At 41.6% G+C, this 22,500-nt stretch overlaps 2 protein-coding genes across 2 annotated transcripts in view; one reads left to right on the forward strand and one right to left on the reverse strand.

Moving 5' to 3' along the window:
- The window catches only part of LOC138024113 (dual specificity mitogen-activated protein kinase kinase 7-like), a 336,186-nt gene that overhangs the window by 3,686 nt on the left and 310,000 nt on the right, over nucleotides 1-22,500 (reverse strand). Inside the window, exons 2-11 of the mRNA XM_068871218.1 lie at nucleotides 21,217-21,397; nucleotides 10,481-10,568; nucleotides 9,223-9,289; nucleotides 7,549-7,662; nucleotides 7,067-7,186; nucleotides 6,135-6,242; nucleotides 5,935-5,986; nucleotides 3,591-3,718; nucleotides 2,321-2,401; nucleotides 865-1,007 (exon numbers count right to left, since the gene is read on the reverse strand). Of these exons, the coding sequence (XP_068727319.1) occupies nucleotides 865-1,007; nucleotides 2,321-2,401; nucleotides 3,591-3,718; nucleotides 5,935-5,986; nucleotides 6,135-6,242; nucleotides 7,067-7,186; nucleotides 7,549-7,662; nucleotides 9,223-9,289; nucleotides 10,481-10,568; nucleotides 21,217-21,385 (1,070 nt within the window). The 5' untranslated portion in view covers nucleotides 21,386-21,397. The remainder of the gene's footprint in view (nucleotides 1-864; nucleotides 1,008-2,320; nucleotides 2,402-3,590; nucleotides 3,719-5,934; nucleotides 5,987-6,134; nucleotides 6,243-7,066; nucleotides 7,187-7,548; nucleotides 7,663-9,222; nucleotides 9,290-10,480; nucleotides 10,569-21,216; nucleotides 21,398-22,500) is intronic.
- On the forward strand, nucleotides 13,458-15,750 carry LOC138022192 (uncharacterized). The gene is made up of 2 exons (XM_068869229.1): nucleotides 13,458-14,509; nucleotides 14,713-15,750. The coding sequence occupies exons 1-2, from the start codon at nucleotides 13,577-13,579 to the stop codon at nucleotides 15,748-15,750; spliced, it is 1,971 nt and encodes a 656-aa protein (XP_068725330.1). The 5' UTR covers nucleotides 13,458-13,576.

Below are 22,500 nucleotides of genomic sequence, written 5' to 3' on the forward strand. Positions count from 1 at the left end.
TTCCACTCTCAAAATTACCTCCAGAACCTACTTTTTGCGTAGAATAAGCTTTGAGAATGATGTTCTTGTTTTGCATAAAGCAAGCTAACAAAATTTGTACCTTGCTGAGTTCGCATTTGTTAGCGTTAATAGTATTTTCGGTCCGATGCTTCTGTTTTATGAGGGGTATATTGTTTTGGTCTCCCATCCTGAGACTAACCCCGCCGGACAGGGGTTAACTTCAGGGAACAAAGCTGTGAGATGCTCAGAGGGCACGCTTAAACTTGTGGTGAAAAGAAGTTGTGAGGGAACTTGAAAATTATCAACATGTCAGCCCAGAAGCCAATGTTTCGCGCTTCTCTTTTATTTTGTTATTCTTCAGAGACTGGAATGCTGTAGTTCAATACCACACAATTCAGTGCCTTCTGATTTTCTGTAACACGTACCACAGCCAACCCAGCGTATGCTTCACGGAAGCATCTCGCTTACATTTGTGCTCTTGGTTTCAGCCCTTCCACCATCAAATTGCACAATATCTCTACAAAGCATTACACGCACTTCTCCCGTCGTTATCAGATTAAGGTTTCACTATTAAAGTAGATATCTGTTCACAACAGCATGACGTCCTTCTAAGTTATTTCTTTCACCAAAATTGAGCATTTTGAACTGTATGTGATAAGAAATGTCACCATCTAGTTAGCCTTTAAAAAATGTAAATCGGACCAAGAGTGTGAAGCCTAGCAGAAAAAATAATCATTACTTTTAATTCACTGCATGTCACTGGAGGACGTAATCTAATTTCCAGAAAGTCGAATTTCAGTGTCAGTAAACATGACTCACATTTAATCAATGAAGGATAAAAAAATAACTCTCTGGCATTCTTACCAAGTTCTCACAAAAGCGTTTAAGCTGCTAGAGAACCCCTTTTCCTTCGGCAGTTGTGGAGGGTCTTCACTCATTACACGAGATAACAGTTCAAACTCTGTTGAACAGTTCCGATATGGAAATTCTCCAGTGGCAAGCTCAACCTGTAAAATATTACAGAATGCAAGAGGCTTTTGGGTTAAATTCTAAACAAGAAAGGCTTGACAACATAATACTTTTTCTTTTAAAGGAAAACTGTTTTAACATTTGCAGTGGATGATGCTTGCACATTGTATCATTTCAACAACCCCTACATCCACTCAAAAGTATGCCCCCCCCCCCCTCCCCTTTACCCACCAATAGCCCACTTTCGATATATTAAAATTCAGTTCTAAACAAAAGGCATCATCTCGAGGCTCTGGGGTATAAATATAAGGATTTGTATGAGTTTATTCCCCTGAGCCTCGAGATGATGCCTTTTGTTTAGGACTGAATTTTAATATATCGAAAGTGGGCTATTATATTTTACTCTGTCTGACGCAAACGCAAGGCAATTTTACTTGTCAACAGGGAAGGGGGGGGGGGGGGGGTTTCACGATTGAAAGTGTTGACTATCAGGTAACGGGAAATCGGGTGTTAAAAAGAGAAATGTGGCACGGTGGTAAGGGTATTGGATTTGCCTGCAGCTGCAGCTGGTTTTAATCAAGCACCAAGCTTCAACCACTAGTTTAATTTGTCCTTGATGGTCTTAAAGTCAATTCTACTACTCTTTTTAAAAAGAACAAACTGGTTGCCTTCTTCCAGTTGGGGCTTTTAACCAGATTTGCATATTGTTTCTAGGGGCTAGTGGACTCAAGGAACAAAGCAATCAATGAGAAAAACAGGAGAAAACAATAGGATTAATACGCAAAACAACGGCTTTGCATGCCCAGCACAAGCATTTTACATTTTTGTAAACTTCATTGTCGTTCTCGACCTGATAACGCGAAATGACCAAATTTTAGGTTGTCTGGAAGATATGAGCTACCGACGTCTAATTTTAAATGTTTTTTTTTAGGAAACTGCCAAACTAGGATGTGATGACTAGAATTCATGACGAAATAACTTGAATAAGGCAAAGTTATGTGTTAGCTGACATTCTTAAAGCCGTCATTAGGGCCCTTTATACGAGAGAAAATAAGCCGCGGCTAACTCTGGTCGCGGCTTACATAAGCCGCGAACACCCCGTAGAAATGGTACAAAATCTACGTTCACGGCTTTCTCAAGCCGCGGCTTATCCTGGCCGGGGAGTTTATACTCGTATAAATAGATCCTTTCGCGGCTTACGTAAGCCGCGGCCAGATATAGCCGCGGCTTATCTTCTCTCGTATAAACGGCCCTATTGTCGTCTATGTTTACTGTAAGTTCCCCATGAGAAGACCATAACCAAGTACACTGTCTTCCAATTTTAAAAAAGCGTTTACACAATTGCCCTTACCAAAGTTATTCCCAAGCTCCAAACATCTGCTCGAACATCGTAATCTGGGTTCATGGGATCAGGAGGGTCAATGCGCTCAGGCTGTGAAAATTTACAAAGATGCTGTATATACCAAAGCGACTCGTAGGAATTGTGCAACAAGCAATATTGTGTTTATTATATACATACTGATGAAAGGATTTTCCTTTTTCTAAAAAATCATATCTTCACCGCCCGAAATGAAGATATTGTTGTTATCTTTGACACGTGAGGATATAGGTGTCATAATGGTAACTAACACAATAATTAGCCAATAAAAAGAAAGCTTTCCTTTCCTTGTATTATAAAAATGTTTTTGTCTACTACATTTAACATGATTTGTTTTTCGTAACTTTCATGTCTACAACATGTTACACGACACGCGTGTTTTACCGGTCTGGATATTAACTTTATTAGTCCTTTTAAGTAAATGAGTAATAAATGAGCAGAAGAATTTAAGTACACTTTATAATAATAATACTACTACTAATAATAATAGTAATAATAATAGTAATAATAATAATAATAATACGTGTAATTTCGTGCACGAAACTCGGAGTAACAGAGAATTTTGTCTCTTCGTTATGTCTCTTTTCCTGCAATGAGTGACACTTCAAGATTTTCGTCCATCTAATGCCAGATGAGGGCGGGAGGCTCGGTGGCTTCATGATTAGAGTGTTCGATTCCGGGTTCAGGTCCTGGCCGGGCACATTGTGTTGTGTTCTTGGGCAAGACACTTTACTTTCACGGTGCCTCTCTCCACTTAGGTGTATAAATGGGTCGCGGCAAAAATGCTGGGGGTAACCCTGCGATGGACTAGCATCCCGGCCTGGGGGGGAGTAGAAATACTCCTAGTTGCTTCATGCTACGGAAACCGGAGATAAGCGCCGGCCTGATGGGCCTTCCTTGGCTCATAACAGAGATTTCACCTTTTTAATGCCCGATGATTACTTTTACATACACGTACATACCAATGAGGAACTCCTTAGGTGTGAAAAGGTTAAAAAAAATAATGGTGACCTTGAGGGTTAAAGTACAATGTCAGAAAATAAACTACACTAAGTGTCATGAAAAAGTGGTTAAAAGGACAAGAGGCATAAGGAAAATTCTATTCATTTAATACTCCTACTGTAGTTTGGTAAGCATTAAATATTTTGATTCCCTCTCTGATGACAAGCTTCATTATTCAATTCAATTGACTGTTTTCCCAGTTCACTTTGAATACTGCAAGTATCAAAACTTCTCAACTCACTGCCAGGTAAGCGGCACAGCCAGCACTTCTTGTCTTGGCCTTGGAATCTACCAATCGACCACTAATACCAAAATCACATAGTTTCACAGCACCATTGTGATCCAGTAAAACATTGGATGGTTTCACATCTGCAACATATCACCAAAGATTGCTGTCAGATACAATCTGGTAACATCTTTTTATTGAAGGAACGCATGCATGCATACAATGGTACTGACAGCCAACGAAATGCGTGAGCTGTAGACACGGTACTTCATTCAGAGAAGTCACATACTTTTTTCCCTAATTTGAAAAACTCGAACACAGATTCTTCCAAACCTACAATATAAAATTAAACCTCATTTTGACAACATGAGGTCATCCAAATGTATTTAAGTCCATTTTGCTTTTGAAATGCCGTGTGAAGTACCACTGTCAGTAAGTATTTTTATAGGTGGTGGAGGGTGAGTCAAGATACAAAAAACAAGTGAATATACTCAGCGATACTACACACCAAAACATCTAATAAGCTATATTTATTATCCAACGTTTTTGCACTAAATTTTAGCACATGATTAGACCACTTTACAGTTGTAACTACCTGGTTACCTGGTCTAATAATGGAAGCGAGGCTACCGGTGACCCTGTTTTGATACTAAATGTTAATACGGACTAATTAAAATTACAACAACACAATAAAAGCAGTGGGGTCTGTATTAATGCAAGGTTACCGGCAGCCTCGCAGCCATTCACAGGCTAGTTCCCTGAGCAAACAACTGTAAAATGGCCTATTGCAACCAACGAAGAACGTGCGACAGATTTGTGCGACGTCAGCATCTAACCTTGTCAAACCGGTTTTCTATTGTACAATAACCCAGTGTACAATAACTAACTTTGTTATATAGCTGAATTTTTTGCCCCAACAGCGCGCGCTCTCATAGGTTACTTTGAGGTCACATGACATCTAACAATAAAACTGGAAACAAAATGAAACTGTTTCCCTCGGGACCAATCATTAAGTGTTTCGTATTATATCGTGGAATATTTGTACTCGTTTCGTGCGTTTTCTGTACAATTACAAACACAGTTGGATAATAAAGTCAGCTATTTTTTCTCAGTGCGTGAGCGGGCAGAATTCAACAAATCCTGCAATCTGATAGGTTCCGGGAGTCGGCGGAATTTTCTCATCCAGTCCGCTCATGGCGGGCAGAATCCTAGTCTTGGTTGCGTGAGCTTGTGTGATGACCTTAATTTCCTTTTTTTTTTTACACAGAATCCCTTTACATACAGAAGTTTCTTTTTATTAGACAAGTGGTTTGAAAATATAATTCAATACAAATATTTCTCTTTGAAATATTCAGTTTGTAAGTCGGTTTAATACTGCATTCGCTATCAAGCGCGGTGCGCGTCAACAATTAAAAAGTGATTTCAGAGAGGAAGGGAGAGAGAGAGGAAAAAAATAAGTTATTTACTGGAAGCTAAGGGTCGCTCCGTATAGCGAAAAACTGTGACCTTGGTCTTGAAAAAGCTGCCCTCGGCCGCATTTTCAAGACCTTGGTCACAGTTTTTTCGTGCTACGGACCTCACAGCTGGCAAATAACATATCTTTATTCCACTCAAACCAGCCATCAACTTCAAATTTTTTTGAAACCCTTGGCATATTCATTTATGGTTAAGTAACTTACATGTAACTTGCTCAAATGGCACCCACATACAGTGTACAGGTATTTCAAAATGTAAACTGTACATGACTTCACTTGTGAAGTGGTGAAAGTTTTACCCATAAATGAAGGTGAGCTAAGATTGCTACTAGTCTTGCTAACGCTAAATGACCAGTAACTTGACCTAAAGTAGTTTAATTAACAAGCGACACTTGTACATCTTGCTCTATCCAATGCCAGACGATTTCTCTCGTCAAGGGCTGCTGGTTCAGAGATGAACTTGAAGGGTTAATAGGAAGCTTACGCAAGCAAGACGACAACGAGAACATTGTCTAAAAATATTATACCTGTTATTGTTAATAATTTTGTGATTACTCCTGGAAGTCGTTCAGAATGGAAAGTGTGTATCAACATTGCAGGATAAAATTGGCATGAACGGTGCGATTCCTTGGGAAGAAAACTTAAAATGTTTCATCAGGTTCTCAAGTCCCCTACACAACCTCAAATTTGATCAATTCACGTCATTGTCAGGACGAGGACTTCGAAGAAATGTGCCAGAATGCAAAACGCATGGGAAGCAAATGCAGAGCCTTTGTTTTTGTCTATTACGCCCATTGTTTTGTGGCGTTCTCGTAGCCATCATCATCGTCTTTGTGCACCCTTTATAATATCTACACTGTACATTGTGGAAGATCAGAACTTGCCTCTATGCATAACTCCATGCGTCTCTTTAAGATAGTTTAAAGCCTTCACAATCTATAATATGAAATAAGAACTGAATAATAGAAAAGTTGGGTATAACGGAATGCTACATGTAACAAAATTCAAAACTGTGCCATTCCTGTTTCTTAGTCTAAGTAAAGTACTACTAACAATAATTATTTTGCAATTATGGCATACTTACAGACACAGATATTTTGCCCAGCACATCTTCTGGAATAGGACCTTGAAGCTTCTTCATCAACTTATCCAGACAGGTTGTCATTAATTCCATACAAATATACATCAGACTAAAACATTGAATTAGTGTATCAGTAACATACACATAAAATGAACAAAGAAGGCATGAACCTGTAGGCTCAAACAGAACACAAGATTCCCTTATTATAAGGCCCCAAGATATACATCTACAAGGTTAAAATACATATATATGAATATTAAACAATTGAAAATTTTATAGATAACTAATACATAATTATTATAACACATTATTATATGGCTTGTGTTTGTAGCCGATATAATGCATGCTCTGATTGGCTAATTGTGACTGAATTGTAGGGCATTATTCTCCCGTAATGCCCACGGGCCGATTACAGGCTTGCAAAAACAAAGCAAAAGGTAATTAAAAAGCCATATAATAAACTACTTACTAACCGAGCTAGCTTGAGCCGTACTGGGGAATATTGGCACTCGGCCGTTTTTTATGGAGCTCGCTGCGCTCGGTCGATACTGCCACGACCTCAGGCCAATATTCCCTAGTACGACCCTCGCGCTTGGTTAGTAAGAAGTTAGTACTGCAATCTAGCTAAAGTGAATTTTAAAATTGAGGAGGAATTTGTCATAATAAAATTTATGTACATTGTTTGTAAAAGTTGCTTATAAAGAGCTAGATTCGGGCCGTATACTCAGGGGTAAATTGTACATATCTTTAACTGCTTTAGTCCTACTACAGTGTAGGTAGCACTCTGAGAATTAGATGATTGATACTACAAAGAGGTTTCACACAAGAGCGAAATGATACATAATCTAAACAAAGATCTGTAGAACACAAGCTTTCATTTGATTTCAGTCTCTAAAACTGAGTTGGTATAAGATTTTTTTAAGTCAGAAACTCACCCTGGAAATGAATGATCCCAAACAGTTGACAATAAATGGACAGCTATGGCACTTCATCACCACCTCAAGATCCATTAAAATTCTCTTCTGTTCTTCTTTATTTTGACTACGACGCATTTTCTTAAAAACAACAGAGAGGATAGTGTAGTCTGTGATGATACAATTTACCAGTAAAATAAAATGTACCTATAAGTATTTGAAGAAAATGGTTACACCAGTGTTTGTTTGGTAGATATAACCTTACAATATAATAATTAAGAAGCACAGTTGTGTGTCGAATTCTCAAGCAAGGTAAAGGCCAAGCTGAGAGGTTGTAAAATTAATGTGATGCAACACTGGCATGAGTTTGAGGGCCATACAGTAAGCTAGGAACTGCAATAAATTTTTCCATGTTTTTTTCCCATGCATGGCTTTTGAAATAATTTATACTTAACAACAATACAAACAAGTAAGTAAACACAATCCCAATCCAGTGTCCACACCTTCACAGCCATTACGTCTCCAGTTCGGCGGTGCTTCATCTTGCACACCTGGCCACATGTGCCACTCCCAATCTCTTCCACTATGTCCAAATCATCAATGGTAAAGCTAAGGCACTGAGAAAGATACCAACATAAAATACATGTACATTTGAAGAGAATTATTGCATTTAGTCTTCAATAGCCCTTTTCATGGTTAGTTTTTCTCATTTGCATTACACTGTAATCTAACGTGGGTGCGAGGTAATTTCCAGTTAAAACTACAAAATGGCCCGAAATTGCCTCGCATACATGCTAGATTACATTGTAATGCAAATGAGAAAAACTAACAGTGAAAAGGGCTATTGCAGACAGAAATGATTAGTGGACTGTACAAAGGTAAATGGTGAGAAAAAACAGAGGCTGTTGGACATGTTTCTTTTCATGTTTATTCAAGTTTAAATATTCTTTAAAATCCACCTTTATTTTAAATGTTTTTGCAAATTGTGGTTGGGCAATGTACCAACTGACAGTGACTTCCAGCACAGTACAACATCATTCCCAGGGCCTCTCTTCTTACTGGCAAGCGACCCTGATGCAGGTCTGGTCATACGTGTCTTTGACTATAAACACATCAGGAAGGGGTCCTTTCTAAAGTAGAGTCAAAAGTTGCCCTTAGCAGCTCCAGTTCCAACAATTCTTTGTTTGCTACAGTATGTCACATGCAGAGAGACCCTGGAAAGAAGTTCAACACACACTTCTTTCAACCTTCAATGCATTCACTTCTGATCTATCAAAGCGGGGATCCACATTCACAGTCGTCCGGTTGTCCCACACGACTAAAAACCTGCCAGACGAGTATAATAACTCCAAAGGTTGTCTGTTGGACAAGTGATATTTCAATAAATATCTTTTCATGAATGCCATTAAATGCTATAATATAATATAGAATGTACTTGTGTTCCGACCGCTGGAAATCTCCAGAAAATATGGAATAAACATGCAGCTTTTCTCAGCAATGAAATCTCACATTTGGGCGCCATGTTTGACCACGCGGTATTTTCCATGACATCAATTTTCATGTATCTCACCCCTGGCTCATGGTCTCAGCTGATAATGTGGCATTAGTTATTTTAAGGTGTTTCACCACCTCCGGCAAAAAGTAAAACAAGACGTGGAGTAGAACCAGCTACTTCCGAACAGGAAAAACACAAAATCTTCATAGCATATAAAAGGAAGACACTAGACAAGAGCGTCAAAACTTTGGGTCTTGAATTGTGCATTCAAGTACATTCTACCGTCCAAGATTTGACCACTGTAAATGGGGTTCCCATGGGGCAAATAATATAAATTAAATACTCCAGAGTCAAAATTTGTAATTGCTCATGAGAGTGTAAATAAGACACTAACGCTCAAGTTACAAGTACTTTTATCAACCATTTCCTATACTTCCGTATTTTTGACCGGGCAACCCAAAATTTGTCTGGGCAAGTACATCATAAGATATACAGTTTGCCTGGCTGACGACTTTGATAAAAAATGAATATGGATCCCTACAAAGGATTGTTTTGCATGTAGTGAAATATTATTACTCCTTGGCTTCTCATTTATCTTATAGGTATTAAACAAATAACAATGTGTGGTAAGGGCAAAACATAGCATGGGAGATGTACATTGTATTCTATGCAAATAACAAACCTTTTCTTGTAACTTTAGAATCCCAGTGAGCTTAGTGATTTCTTTCAGCTTTGTTTCAATTTGTGCACTAGAAAAAAGACAAATAGCATCACATGCATATGCATACTGAAATCTTCATTAAAACTAAAACTTTTCCTCCATAAACAACTTAAGCAGATTTGTAGTGGTTTAAATTAGGTATTTCCTGGTTTAAAATTTTTCAAAAACAACTTTTTTTTATTTCTCTTTGTCTATTAATTAATAAAGTAATTTTAATTTTTTATCATGATATGAAACAAAAGAAACAAAATTGAACTGGTTTAACCCATTGACTCACAGGGGTTCCCCATTAACGGGTAAAAATGGTCTGGGGTTAGACAGAGTAAAATACTACGTCTGGCCGGTTTAGGCTGGTTTGGGCATCAAAGGGTTAAAAAATTTTGAACCAGGAAAATATTTGAACTACAACAGATCGATTATGGTAAGTGCATGTACTTTCTAAAATCAATTGACTTGAAAGCTTTATCTAATAATAATAATAATAATAATAATAATAATAATATTATTATTATTATTATTATCATTATTATTATTATTATTATTAATAATGAGAATGAGAATGATGATAATAATAACAATAATAATAATAATAATATCATGAATTATTATTAAGTTTAATAATTGTACAAAAAGTTTGTGTGATTTTTTGTTTATAACAAAAAGCAAAATTCTCTTGATCAATTCTCAAGGGAAGCTTTGTGTATAAATTTTGCCTTGCTTCATTTAAGAAAACTTTCCTTCTATCAAAAAAAAAATGAAACTTCCATCCAGGTTTTCACTCTGGTTTGTATTATAATTGTTTGTTGCTATGTTGCCTTGTTTGTAGTTTTGTTCAAGTTACTTTTTGGGGGGATTTGAGTGTCACTTTCCTTTTAAGAAAAATAGCAAAACTACTGTTAGCCATTTGCATGTTTTTTCTTCTTCTAATTTTTAGTCATTCGCTATTGATTGCCCTAGTAAGTTCATCGGGACCTTACAAACTACGCAGCTGTACAATGTGTAATGAAACTGTACAACTCTAGTCCAACCAGAATTGAGTACTATAAGTGTATTATACAGTAATAAATTAAATAGTATTAAATTAATTAATTATTTTTTAAGCTTTTCAAAGCACTCTATGTAAGCCTTCTCTAAAGGCTTTCAATTTTCATTTAAAATAAATAATCAAGAATTCTCAACATCTTTTAAGGTGCATTCACAGTAAGAGAATCAGCCCAACCTATCATCTTCCTTAGTACGACTTCCTGAAGCTCTGCCGTGACGTCTATGGTGACCTGACCTTGACTTGGAAGGAACACATAAATTGCCTACAGGTATAGAAACATGAAACAGCAATGTTGTCAAAAACCACAGTCAAATATCAAGCGCTGCCACCATGCTTTAAAACTTGATTTGCATAAAATTAATGTATCCCATTTTACTCATACTACTTTTGCAAAAAAATTTAATATACAGTACACTCATTACTGGAATTTACTCTAAACAGAGGTGTCAAATAAAAATGGTCCGTCATTACTAGAACGAATCTGATTGGTCGGACAGTTTTTTTTTACTAGTAAAAAAATATTGTATGACCAATCACAGGCCACGGACGAATTTTTTCACTTGTGAGAAAAATCATATCAGTTTTGGCATCTTTCAGTGACTGCTGTCTTTAGCAAAAAGAGAATCATGGCTTCTTCTTCGAGCAATTCAAGGTTGTAGAGATAGCTTCGGTAGGACTTCATACAAGAACAAGAAAACAAAAATACCAGGAAGAAAACTGAACAGAACGTCACTTTGCTAAGGGAATTTTTGACATTGAAAGGTGAGTCAAGGACTGGAGATTCCTCCACACAAGTTCAATTCATTCCTGAGGGAATTTATCACAACAGTAAGAAAGAAAGAAAATAATAAAAAGAATGTGAGCCCAGGACGTTGCGTGCTATGATTGCCAGTTTTGAACTGTTTTTGAGAAAGAAGACTTACAGCTACCGTAACAGCATTATGAAAGACCTGAGTTTGAAAGAGTAAGAATGGCCTTAAAATGTGGCTAAATGTAATTTAGGCTAAGTTAAAATCAAGCCAATGCTGGTCAGCGGTGGACTGGGAATCAGGCGCATTGAGGTGACATACGGGGTTTCTCGATTCGCACGTGCTGGTCGTTTCTGCTGTATGAGGTGCTGTTTGTTTCAAGCAGCAAGCGTTCAGTTGTTTCGCTTTTTTCGTCTTTCCGTCGTCCTCGCCGTTATGACCGCCCGGCAAACCAACAACAGCTTAGCAGCGGCTCTCTCTTCTCTCAGTGCTCCATCAGCGCCGGTCTCCAGTACGAACACAAGCGGTACGTCTTCAATTGTGTCTTCGCAGTCCAGCGAGTCTGTTGTTGTTTCCTCGCCACTGGTGAGCGTTCCGGCTTCGGCAAATCCACTTCCGACGGCCTCAACTGCTGTTCTTTCACCTGATCTGGTGTCTCTCATTAATCAGGCTGTTCAGTCGGCTGTTCAGGCTTCACAAAGGCAACCAGGACCAGCGACTGCGGATCCCGTCTCCTGTCCTGGCGCCAGTTCGTCATCTGCATCGTTGAGCGGTTTAGCTTCGACATTTTTCGCCGCTGGAACGGGCTTTCCGCCTTCCCTTTCAAGCTCGGCGACCTCAGGTAGGCTTTCTCCTCTTGTCGTACCTACTTTTGTATCTACTTTTAACGCTCCGGTCCCGGCAATCGTCTCGTCTTCGGGGCAGGCTTTAAGTGGCGTTTCTGCTCAATTGCCGCCATCCATTGCACCGCTGTCTATTGCGAACTCGTTGGCGGATCAGCCGTTCGTCGTGGGCCCGGGCTACTCTCCCGTTCCTGCCAAGCTCGTTACGCAAATCCGTGGCGGAAAATTTGTTGACTTGTCGGAACTTTTAGCGGCGAATTTGGTCAGCTCAGAGACCGAGCCTCAGTTAATGCTCGATGGGCGTTTGGTTTTATCAGCTCCCCCGAAGAAACCTCGTCGGCGTATCGAGGATATCACCACTTGGACGGAAGCCTTCACGGTGTACTCGCTTGTCCTAACGTCGTTTTTCCCTCATCGTTGGAAAGATTTAACGTTGTACAAGTTATTAATCTTGCGGATTTCTCGCCAGTTTAGCGGACGGGTTTGGCTTGCTTACGATAAAGCTTTTCGCGAACACGCTGCGGCGACTCGGTTGGCCGATTGGTCGACCATGAACGCACAGCTCTTCACTTTCCACGCCGGTGGTGCTTCTCCTCGCAGCCCCAACCTCGGCACGTCGCCGGATTCCTCCGAACCAGTGGGTTCCAGCTCTTCGTGGATCCCTTGTATGTCCTGGAACAAGGGAAGGTGCACCGGCCCTTATACGATTTGCCGCTATTATCATCGTTGCAGCACGTGTGGCGGCGCCCATCGTTCCGTATCATGCAGTTCTAGACCAGAACGTAAGCAGGAGAGTTCTGTCAGGCGCAGATCTCGGTCTCCGGCATTTAGTGCCTCAGCTGGCCAAAAAGCACGGCATCAGTAACGATTGGCTCCAAGAAGTTTTCCCCTTCTCAGAACCTTAGAACATGTTGCGCGTACTTCGTTCATTATGTAGTTAGTGGTTTTTTTTGTTTTTCTTTTTTTTTTTTTTTTTTTTTTTTTTTTCCTCGCGCCTTATTCGTGGCCTTTCGTTTCGTTCTAGTTCATGTCTTTTTTGTATTGAGTTTTTCACCTTATGGCAGGCAGACTTCTTTATACTGCATGCTTTATCGATTGTTCAGTTTTATTAGAATTTTTCACGGTTTTCTTTGCTTGCCCCTGTTGTGCTCTGGGCTTGTTGAATTAAACTTTTCTCACTGTTGCTGTGTTGCTGCCCTTACTTCAGGAGGTAGGGGGGGGGGGGTAGGGTCGTTAGCAGGGAATTACCATCTCTCATTCTGTTTCCTTCCAGTCTCCAACCCCTTGCCCCCGTGTCCGTGGTTAGCCCTCTAAAGCCTGAAGTGTTCGCTGCCAAGTTGTCCCAACATCCGGACCAACATCTTGTCGCCTTTGTCTTGGACGGCCTCAGGAATGGCTTTCGCCTGGGATTTCAGCATTCCAAGAAATTAAAATCAGCTAAGTCAAACAAGGCCTCTGCTAATCAACACTCCGAGGTCATTGACCGCTACTTGGCTAACGAGGTCTCCCTTGGGAGGGTTGCAGGACCTTTTTCCTCCCCACCTTTCCCTCATTTGCACGTTAGCAGCTTTGGAGTTATCCCTAAAAAGGGTCAACCAGGCAAGTGGAGGCTCATAGTGGACCTGTCATCCCCCGGTGGGCTAAGTGTTAATGATGGCATTGACCCTGACGAGTTTACCATGCAATACATCACGGTTGATCAGATCATTCGTATGATCTCAAGCTATGGCTTAGGTGCCCTGATTGCTAAATTCGATGTTGAGGCAGCCTACCGCAACATAGCTGTCCATCCATCTGATCGATATCTCTTGGGTATGAGATGGCGGAAGCACTATTATGTTGATTTAGCGTTACCATTTGGCCTCCGCTCTGCTCCTTATATTTTCAATTCTGTGGCGGACATGGTGGAGTGGATTCTCCTACATACACACAATGTTTCTGCGCTGTTACATTATTTAGACGATTTTATTACTGCAGGACCGCCGGATACTAACCAATGTGCTGAGAACTTAGCCACTTCCATAGCTGTTTGCCGCTCCTTAGGACTTCCACTCCACCCGGATAAGTGCATTGGCCCGTCCACGCGTTTAGTTGTTTTGGGCATTGAGTTAGACTCAGTGTCTCAGGTGGCCTGCCTCCCCTCGGACAAGCTCCTTGCTTTACAGGTGCTGCTGCAGTCGTGGCGGAATCGTCGCTGGTGTACTCGGCGCGAACTGGAGTCCCTCATTGGCCACTTACATCATGCCGCCAAGGTCGTGTGGCCCGGTCGTACCTTCCTGCGTCGTATGATCAATCTGCTCCAGTGTTTTCGTAAACGGGACCATCCAATCCGCCTGAATTCTGAATTTCACCTGGATCTTCAGTGGTGGCTTCAGTTTTCGTCCTCTTGGCATGGCGTCTATTTTTGGTTGTTTCCCGGCATGTCGGCCACCCCTGACCTCGAAGTTACATCGGACGCATCCGGTTCCCTTGGCTTTGGTGCTTACTTCAATGGGGAGTGGTTCAGCAGCGCATGGGTTTCTTCTCAAGCCTCTCATTCTATCGCCTATAAAGAGTTGTTCCCGATTATCATTGCCGCTCATGTTTGGGGGCCCCACTTCGCCAGGCACCATGTTCTGTTTCGCACCGACAATGAGGCCGTGGTTTATATCCTCAACTCTAGAACATCCAGGATTCCCGTGTTAATGCGCTTGCTTCGCCATCTTCTCGCCTCAGCGGCTCGTTTCAATTTCTCCTTTGCCTCTCAGCATGTTCCGGGGGTTCATAATTGCATTGCTGACGCTTTGTCCCGCTTTCATTGGCAGGAGTTCCGGAGGTTAGCACCCCAGGCTCAGTCGCTTCCAGTGTCCATTCCACCTCATCTCCTGGAAGAATTGATCGGCTCTCATTAGAGCGGCAGTGCCAGTTCCTGTTAGCCCATGGTTTGGCTGACTCCACCCGGAGATCTTACGCATCTGGCCAGAGGAAATTTGTCAACTTCTGTGCGCATTTGGGCAAGTTGCATCCCAGTGGCTCCCCGTGCCCCACCGATGAATGGACATTGTGCCTCTTTGCCACTTTTCTGGCGGGATCGGTTCAGCACTCTTCGATCAAAGTTTACCTTTCAGCAGTTCGTGCCCTGCATATCGAAGAAGGCTTCCCAGACCCTCTGGTGAACTGTCTACGTTTGCAGCGGGTTCTTCGTGGGATCAAACGGACCCAAGGTTCCCCTGAGGCTCAGCGCCTTCCTATTACGGATCACATTTTGATGATCATCTTTAGGTCTTTGGATTTATCAATTTTTGACCACTGCATGTTTTGGGCCGCCTGCAACCTAGCATATTTCGGCTTCCTCCGATCTGCTGAATTTACTGTTCCTAATTTGGCTAGTTTCACCCCGGCACTCCACTTAAGTGTCGGTGACATTTCGGTAGACTCTGACGCCAATCCTTCCTGCCTGCGCGTGCGGATTAAAGCCTCCAAGACTGACCCTTTTCGGAAAGGCTGCTTTGTCCACATTGGCCGGGGACGCTTTCCTCTGTGCGCCCTTCAAGCTGTTTTGGCCTATTTGGCTGTGAGAGGGAACTCGGGTGGCCCTCTCTTTCTTTTCCAGGATGGTCGGCCCCTAACTCGCGCTGTCCTCACTGCTCGTCTCAGAGAAATCCTTGCTGGAGCAGGTGTGTCGGGCAATTTCTCCAGTCACAGTTTTCGCATTGGTGCGGCCACGGTGGCAGCTCGCAACGGCATCCCCGATCACCTTATTCAGGCCTTGGGTCGGTGGGGTAGTGCAGCTTACCAGTCGTACATTCGCACTCCATCCGAGTCATTGGCTTCCCTCTCTTCTCATCTCGCGTCTGGCTCAGTTGGCTCGTGACCCGGGTATACGTGGGAATTCATGCGGATCACAGGAAATCATGCGGATTGCAGGAAATCAAGCGGACCAGTCCTCTTCCGTTTTTTAGGGTCGCTTGTGGCTTGCTTGCGCCTGCCTGCGGTGTCTGGCCAGGACTCCTTTAATCAATCGGGAAGTCCTTGGCAATTTCCTGGTTCAGTTCCTACATCAGGCAGAACCTTCTTCATGCCTCGCGGCCGGAGGAGCTGTGGCGGACCTTGCTTTAGTGCCTCCTTTTCACCTTGCCTCGGTTAGCAGACCTCTCAGTCTTATTTCATGATCAGCTTCACGGTACTCGGGTAAGTGTCGTCCGGTGTCGTGTCTTGAGCTGGGGGTGGGTGCTTGTGTGAGTTTGGGTGGTGGCGCAGGTTCCACGTCATCCCTGTTCGCGGCCCCTTCGCCTTCCAAGCACCCTTGGGGGTGGTCTTTGGGTGGTGGCCGCTCGCAGAGTTGCCGTGGAGGCCTGTGTGCTCTGCTCATGGCCTGTGGCTCAAGCCTCGTTGCTCGCCCCGGAATCGCCGCCCACTTTGGCAGGCACCATCTCCAAGCTCGTCCATTGGCGATGAGTTTAAATGTGGCTAAATGTAATTTAGGCTAAGTTAAAATCAAGCCAATGCTGGTCAGCGGTGGTCTGGGAATCAGGCGCATTGAGGTGACATACGGGGTTTCTCGATTCGCACGTGCTGGTCGTTTCTGCTGTGTGAGGTGCTGTTTGTTTCAAGCAGCAAGCGTTCAGTTGTTCCGCTTTTTTCCCCTTCTCTTCCCTCCCTCATTGGTGGATTCGGTAAGTATAGGGTTGGTAAGTATCTCCAAATGACTTGGACAGTGTGACGGTGCCTGGTGGGTGGTGGCCGCTCGCAGAGTTGCCGTGGAGGCCTGTGTGCTCTGCTCATGGCCTGTGGCTCAAGCCTCGTTGCTCGCCCCGGAATCGCCGCCCACTTTGGCAGGCACCATCTCCAAGCTCGTCCATTGGCGATGAGTTTAAACCAAAACAAAGAGATCTCAAGAAGAAAGGCAAAGGAAGCAAACCAAATGCTTCGGTCCCCCTCACGGAAGAAGTAAATCTGCTGTATGAAAAATTAGGAAAATCAACTCCTGATGTTCTACTTAATACAACAATACAGTCCACTTGGGCTCCAAGGTTGTAAATCTGCTGAACACCATGACATGTATTGGAGAAACTATAAATGGGGAAGAGTTCTTGGAGTATACTGAGAGACAAACAAAGACTCGAACTGGAGAAAATCCCAAAGATGTCAGGCAAATAAAACCAAAAATGTTTTCAGTTCCGGAGACTGATAGAGATCCCATAGTGATGTATAAATTCTACATCGAGAAACGGCCATCAGAAAGCGATCATGACAACGTGCCATTCTATCTAGCAGTAAACAACTGTAAAAAAACAAGGTTCTCGTAAATCTTGGTTCAAGAAGTCAGCTGTAGGCGTTAACAAGTTAAATTCATTAATGAAGACAATGGCAGAAAAAGCTGGACTAGGGCCCATTGTAAAGAATCACAGCAGTCGGAAAACTTTGACAAAAAACAACATCCCAGTGACAGATATTATGCAACTGACTGGACATAAAAATATTTAAAGTACCGGTATAACCAATTATTCAGTAGTATCTGAACAACAGCGGTCAAAAATGGCTCGTACTTTGAATGGACCTACCACAGGAAGCCTAGAGAAAAGGAATACCTCCCAAGTTGCAGAATCCTTGACTGAAATTCATTCACCTACTGTATCTTGATGTCAGATAATTAACATAGCAAGCAAGCGATGTCTCTTTTCAAAGGCGCTGTTATTAATGGCGGTCAGTTTATTAACAGCCTGAATCAATCCCCGAAATTGTTCATCCAGGAAACTAAAGATGAGTCTCCTCCTAAACGGTATAAAAGACTTAAAGTTCTAGATTCTGATTCCGATTGGAAAGCATTTCGATGCTGTGATTCACATTCTCAAAACAGTCACAAAACTAAACTTACAATTGTCTACGGTTTTCAAAACTTTCAGCAGCTTTCAAAACAGAATTTTTCATTTTGGGCCATTTTTGTATCAATTTTTAAAATAAATGTTCAAAGAACTTTCAACATTTTGAAGAAAACTCTATTGTTGATTCAGTTTGCACAAAATAAAAGCATGGTTTACTTTACATCTTGTTGTGGTGTGCTCATTCCGCTGGCGGTGATTCATGATCAAATTGTCACATTTTGTCACATCTCAGTTATGTAACAAACAAATTACCTCAAGGTTGGTTCGCCTGTACAATTTTCATTCATTCGTTGTGAAAAATAAAACTAACTCACTTGTTCATTTTATTCTTCACAACTTGAGAATAAAATTGTACGCACTCGCCAACCACGAGGTAATCTGTATGCACAACACAGCCTGCTAAATTCACCAATCACAGGCTAGACTGCGAGCAATCCCTTCACAAATCACTCGAGCGCCCCGTTTTCCTAAGGCAGTCGTTTTAATGTCACGCAAACAAATGAAATGACCAAGGGAGGCTTGGGAAGAGAAGTGTAAGAAGGGACTGCACCCATTGCAGTAACTGACCTTTCAGAATTTCCTGTTGCACCAGCAACAGGAAATTTGGATTACTTCTTGTCAGATTGTGCTTCGATTATAAGCACGATCAATATGGCTTTTGCAGAAGATTTCGATCATTCATCCCTTCAAATGGGAAACACTGAACAAGAACAAGAGCAGAAACTTGTGGTCGAAGCTCTCCTATCGGACAAGTATGTTATCGCTGAGCTACCGACTGGTTTTGGCAAGACCATTATTTTTGAGAGCTTTGTCTACGGGTGACTGAAATCAAACGCCGTCCGATTGTGCTAATCGTTACATGTTGCAGCATCACCGAAGACCAGATGTCTATGGGTAGTTACCTTCAAGAAGAAAGGGAATTTGTTAAAGGAAATGGCCTCAAACAAGTATTGAGTCATTATTTCTGCAGAACAAGCTCTGTCTTCTGACTTCAGACTTTATGATTGACGAGTCGACCGTTCTAAACAAGAATTTGTCCTTGATAGTTGTGGACGAACATCACACCGTCAAACCTTGCCAAAACACTGCAACATTCCACTTAACATTTATTCTGCAAATCTGGCAAAAATCTGAGGCCTCTCTCTGCTTAGCTTTTCTACCGCTCTTTTTACCGGGCTTCTTTGTGATTGAATTCGACATAAACATTTATGAATATTCCCACGCTGTTACTGAAGTTATTTTGAGTGCTCATCTACATTAGCAATAAAAATGGCGGAACCATCTGTCATATCACTTTCACTAATTAGATTCACACATTTGGTCATTCTGAACACGTCGGTTACTGCAAAGGGTGCAGTCCCTTTTTACACTCTTCCCAAGCCTCCCTCGGTCATTTTATTTGTTTGCGTGACAAAACACGACTGCCTCAGAGTCTCGCAGTCTAATCACAGGCATACTTGAGATGCAGTATCACCAAGTTGTTCAAAGGCTGGATAACTTTATCCAATGGATACGTCTGACACTAACCAGAGTACAAAATGCACTTCACATTAAACGTTAGCCAATATTTTCTTGCACGCCTTGTAACTACTTCTGCTTAAGGAGGCTCAAACCAGTTTTAATGCTTTCAACAAAGTGTACTATTTGGAAGGATTGAATTTACCAAGCTTTTTCACCTAATGGTAATGTTATCATGCCATATGAAGCACCAATAGATGCTGAAACTAAGTAATAATGAAACTAAGTGAAAGTGAAACTGTATTGTAAAGTAAGTGAAACAGCGTTGTAAAGTTAATCTTTCTAATAACACATTCCCTGCAAATTGTTGAAACCCAGTTTGAGCCACCTTAAAGTGTGCATACTCACAGTTACGAGGGAAAATACTGAAATATTTACAGAGATTGAAACTGACAGGGAGTGACTTAACCACCGGATGAAGTTATCCAGTGTCCTAGCGAATTTGGACCCCCGGTACGAGTCCGCTACCAGATATGGACTCCCCGGTACAATTGGACCCCCAGGGGACTAAAGCTGCTAGCTGATTTAGTCCCCCTTCGAAGATTTGGACCCCCCCTCCCCCTTCCCCCACAGCTTATTTAACTGTTAATCGAGGCATCGAGGCAACGAGGCAACAAGGCAGAGTTAGATTTGGGATTGGCAAAACTGACTGATACCATAAAGCATATATCTTTGAGAAAAGACTCACATCAGTTAATTTTTTCAGTAAAGGTTGTTTAAAGCATTTGCAGCAGCATTTCATAAAGTAGATATGAATTTTTAAGTCCTTTCTGACAGAAGCTTAAATCAAGAACTAGGAACTCATTGAATTGTGGTGTTAATTTTCTAGTAAGGAGATAAAAGCAAAGTCAGACTTATTACAATAATAATCTTCAGTTAAAGTTGTTTAAAGCACGCATTGTGGCATCATTTCTGTCATAGGTTTTTTTCTTCCATTTGATAGTTTGAATGGGTGCCGCTTTCACAAAGGAGGTGCCAATTTTTGAAGTAACACCACTTCGATAGAAAATGCATTGTTGCAAGTTTGACTACATTAGGCTTCAGAAGATTTTTCCTATTTTATAACCAAACTTTTCCAGCCATGAATTTTCGTGTTAATTTTCAATAAGGAGAAAAAGCAAAAGTTGACTTAAGTTTCAGTAAAGGTTTTTTTTTTTTTTTAAAAAAAACAATTTCCAAAGGAATTTCATTATCTTAATCAAAAGAAAGCTATCAAAAGAATGCTTGTTTTCAGGGGGTTCCAAATCCGCAAAAGGGGGTCCATATCCGCTAGCAAATCTGATCTGGGGTGTCCAAATCTGCTGTGTCACTGGTCTTTGAACTGTGTATCCGTCTTGGAAAAAAGCCATCATTAATTTACTATCAACATCGAACAAGAAAAGAACAATGATCACAAACAGCTTTCCTCAGTATTTCAAGGATTTGTATCATTTCACTGAAAAATCAGACTCCACTTTTCTACATTAACCTTTCTCAGCTAACATTTCGAAAGGATGGTATCAGTTTCCAATCGTATCAAAATTGCGCGTTCCTCTTATATAAGGTCGCCATCGTTTTCAACAGCTGTTAAAGGATACATGTACCCCGAAAATCTCGTTTTAACGGGTCCACGGATTGATTGGTTGAAAACCACTTTATAAGTCATTCTCCATCATCGATCAGCCGAGACAAACCAAGGCCATTATTTTTTTCTTTTACAAAAAGGCTTATTCATGTTATAAATGTTCAAGGAAAATTCCACTCCAGCCTGGAAAAATTCGATTTGTTGCTACATGAATGTGTTTTCCTTGCAGCGCAGAAATCATGTCAAATGAATCTTCTCTTACGTCGCCGCCAAAACAAACTGAATTCCATGCAGGCAGTTAAATAAAAATACACTAGTACTAGCACTTTTCATGATGTTGTCATGGTGGCCTATAGAACTGCAATCCACTCACCTGGTCTTGCTTGGCGGGTACTTGCACCAAAATCTAGAGTTAAAAGTGGTTTCTTCGGACAGGTGGATCTCTCATCATTCTTTCCCAGTAATTCACATTCCCTTGATTTGTTCTCTTCTCGTAATTTTTCGCCCAAACTCTCGATTTTAGCTTGCAAAGTCGTCGCCATTCCCCATATTTACAATATACTGATCGTAAGATGATATTTTTGCCAGTCATGCGCATTGATTGTAGGTCTCAGTTCCTATAGGTTTGCTGGCTAACCCGTTAGCCCCATACCCAGGTCCACGGCCGGGACCACAGTCCGGTTTGAAAATAAGTGCGCGCTCGATTGACCCTATTCCGGAATAAGAATACCTGGAGTGATGATTAAAACGGTATGTTTGCCGAGTTTCGAAGCTGCAAGGTCAATCGAACGCACCCCCCGGGGGGGGGGGGGGGGTACTCCTTATAAGTGCTTAATGGGGACGTGCGGCCAGCCAGGGTATGTTTTTCGGGATTTTTGTCTTGAACAGGGTATCGAATTTATCATTTTATGTCTTAATCTGGGTATTGATTTATCAATTTTTGTCTTAAACTGGGTTAAATGTCTTAAACAGGGTATCAAAAATCGGAATTAAAATGGGTAGGAAAATCAGCGATATTTGTTAAACAGGGTCAGGGTGTGAGGGGCGGCGCCGCACCTCCCCAACCAGGGATACATCGAGTACCCCTCCGGGACGCACCCTAAGTATGGGTAATCAAATGGTGACATTTCACGCGCGTTTTGTCGAAGCGGCTCTGTGGAATCTCTTCGTAATAAAGCACTGATTACCTTGGATCTTTTTCAAGCGGTCTGGTGTTGTTTTTGCAATTGCTTTGCTCACTTTACCAGTTCTCGGATCGCTTGAAAGCTCGGTTGAGCTCAATGGAAAGGCTTGCCGTTGAAGTATGAAATAGACAACTGCTCAAAGTTGCTGCATTTGCTGCCAAGATCTTTCTATTCACTATTTTCTCAAATTCCATAATACATCTCAGTACCCCTCAAAATTTGCATAATCATTGTTTGCAATTTCTCTTAGGACATGAAAATGTGAGAGAACGGCAAAGAAATGAATCAAAATGTAAAACGCACGTGCTGGTCGTGCAGAGCTTTTGTTTTTCTCATCAAACCTATTGTTCAGTTTTGTGGCGTTCTCGTAGCCGTCATCGTTGTCCTTGCTTAATTAAGCTCCCTGATATCATGAGAAAGACGACGTCATATCTCCACTGAGTCCTCAAGTGGAGATAAAGAGCTGCATTTAC

This window comes from Montipora capricornis, chromosome 2 (assembly GCF_036669925.1).
Source record: "Montipora capricornis isolate CH-2021 chromosome 2, ASM3666992v2, whole genome shotgun sequence".
NCBI lineage: Eukaryota > Metazoa > Cnidaria > Anthozoa > Scleractinia > Acroporidae > Montipora > Montipora capricornis.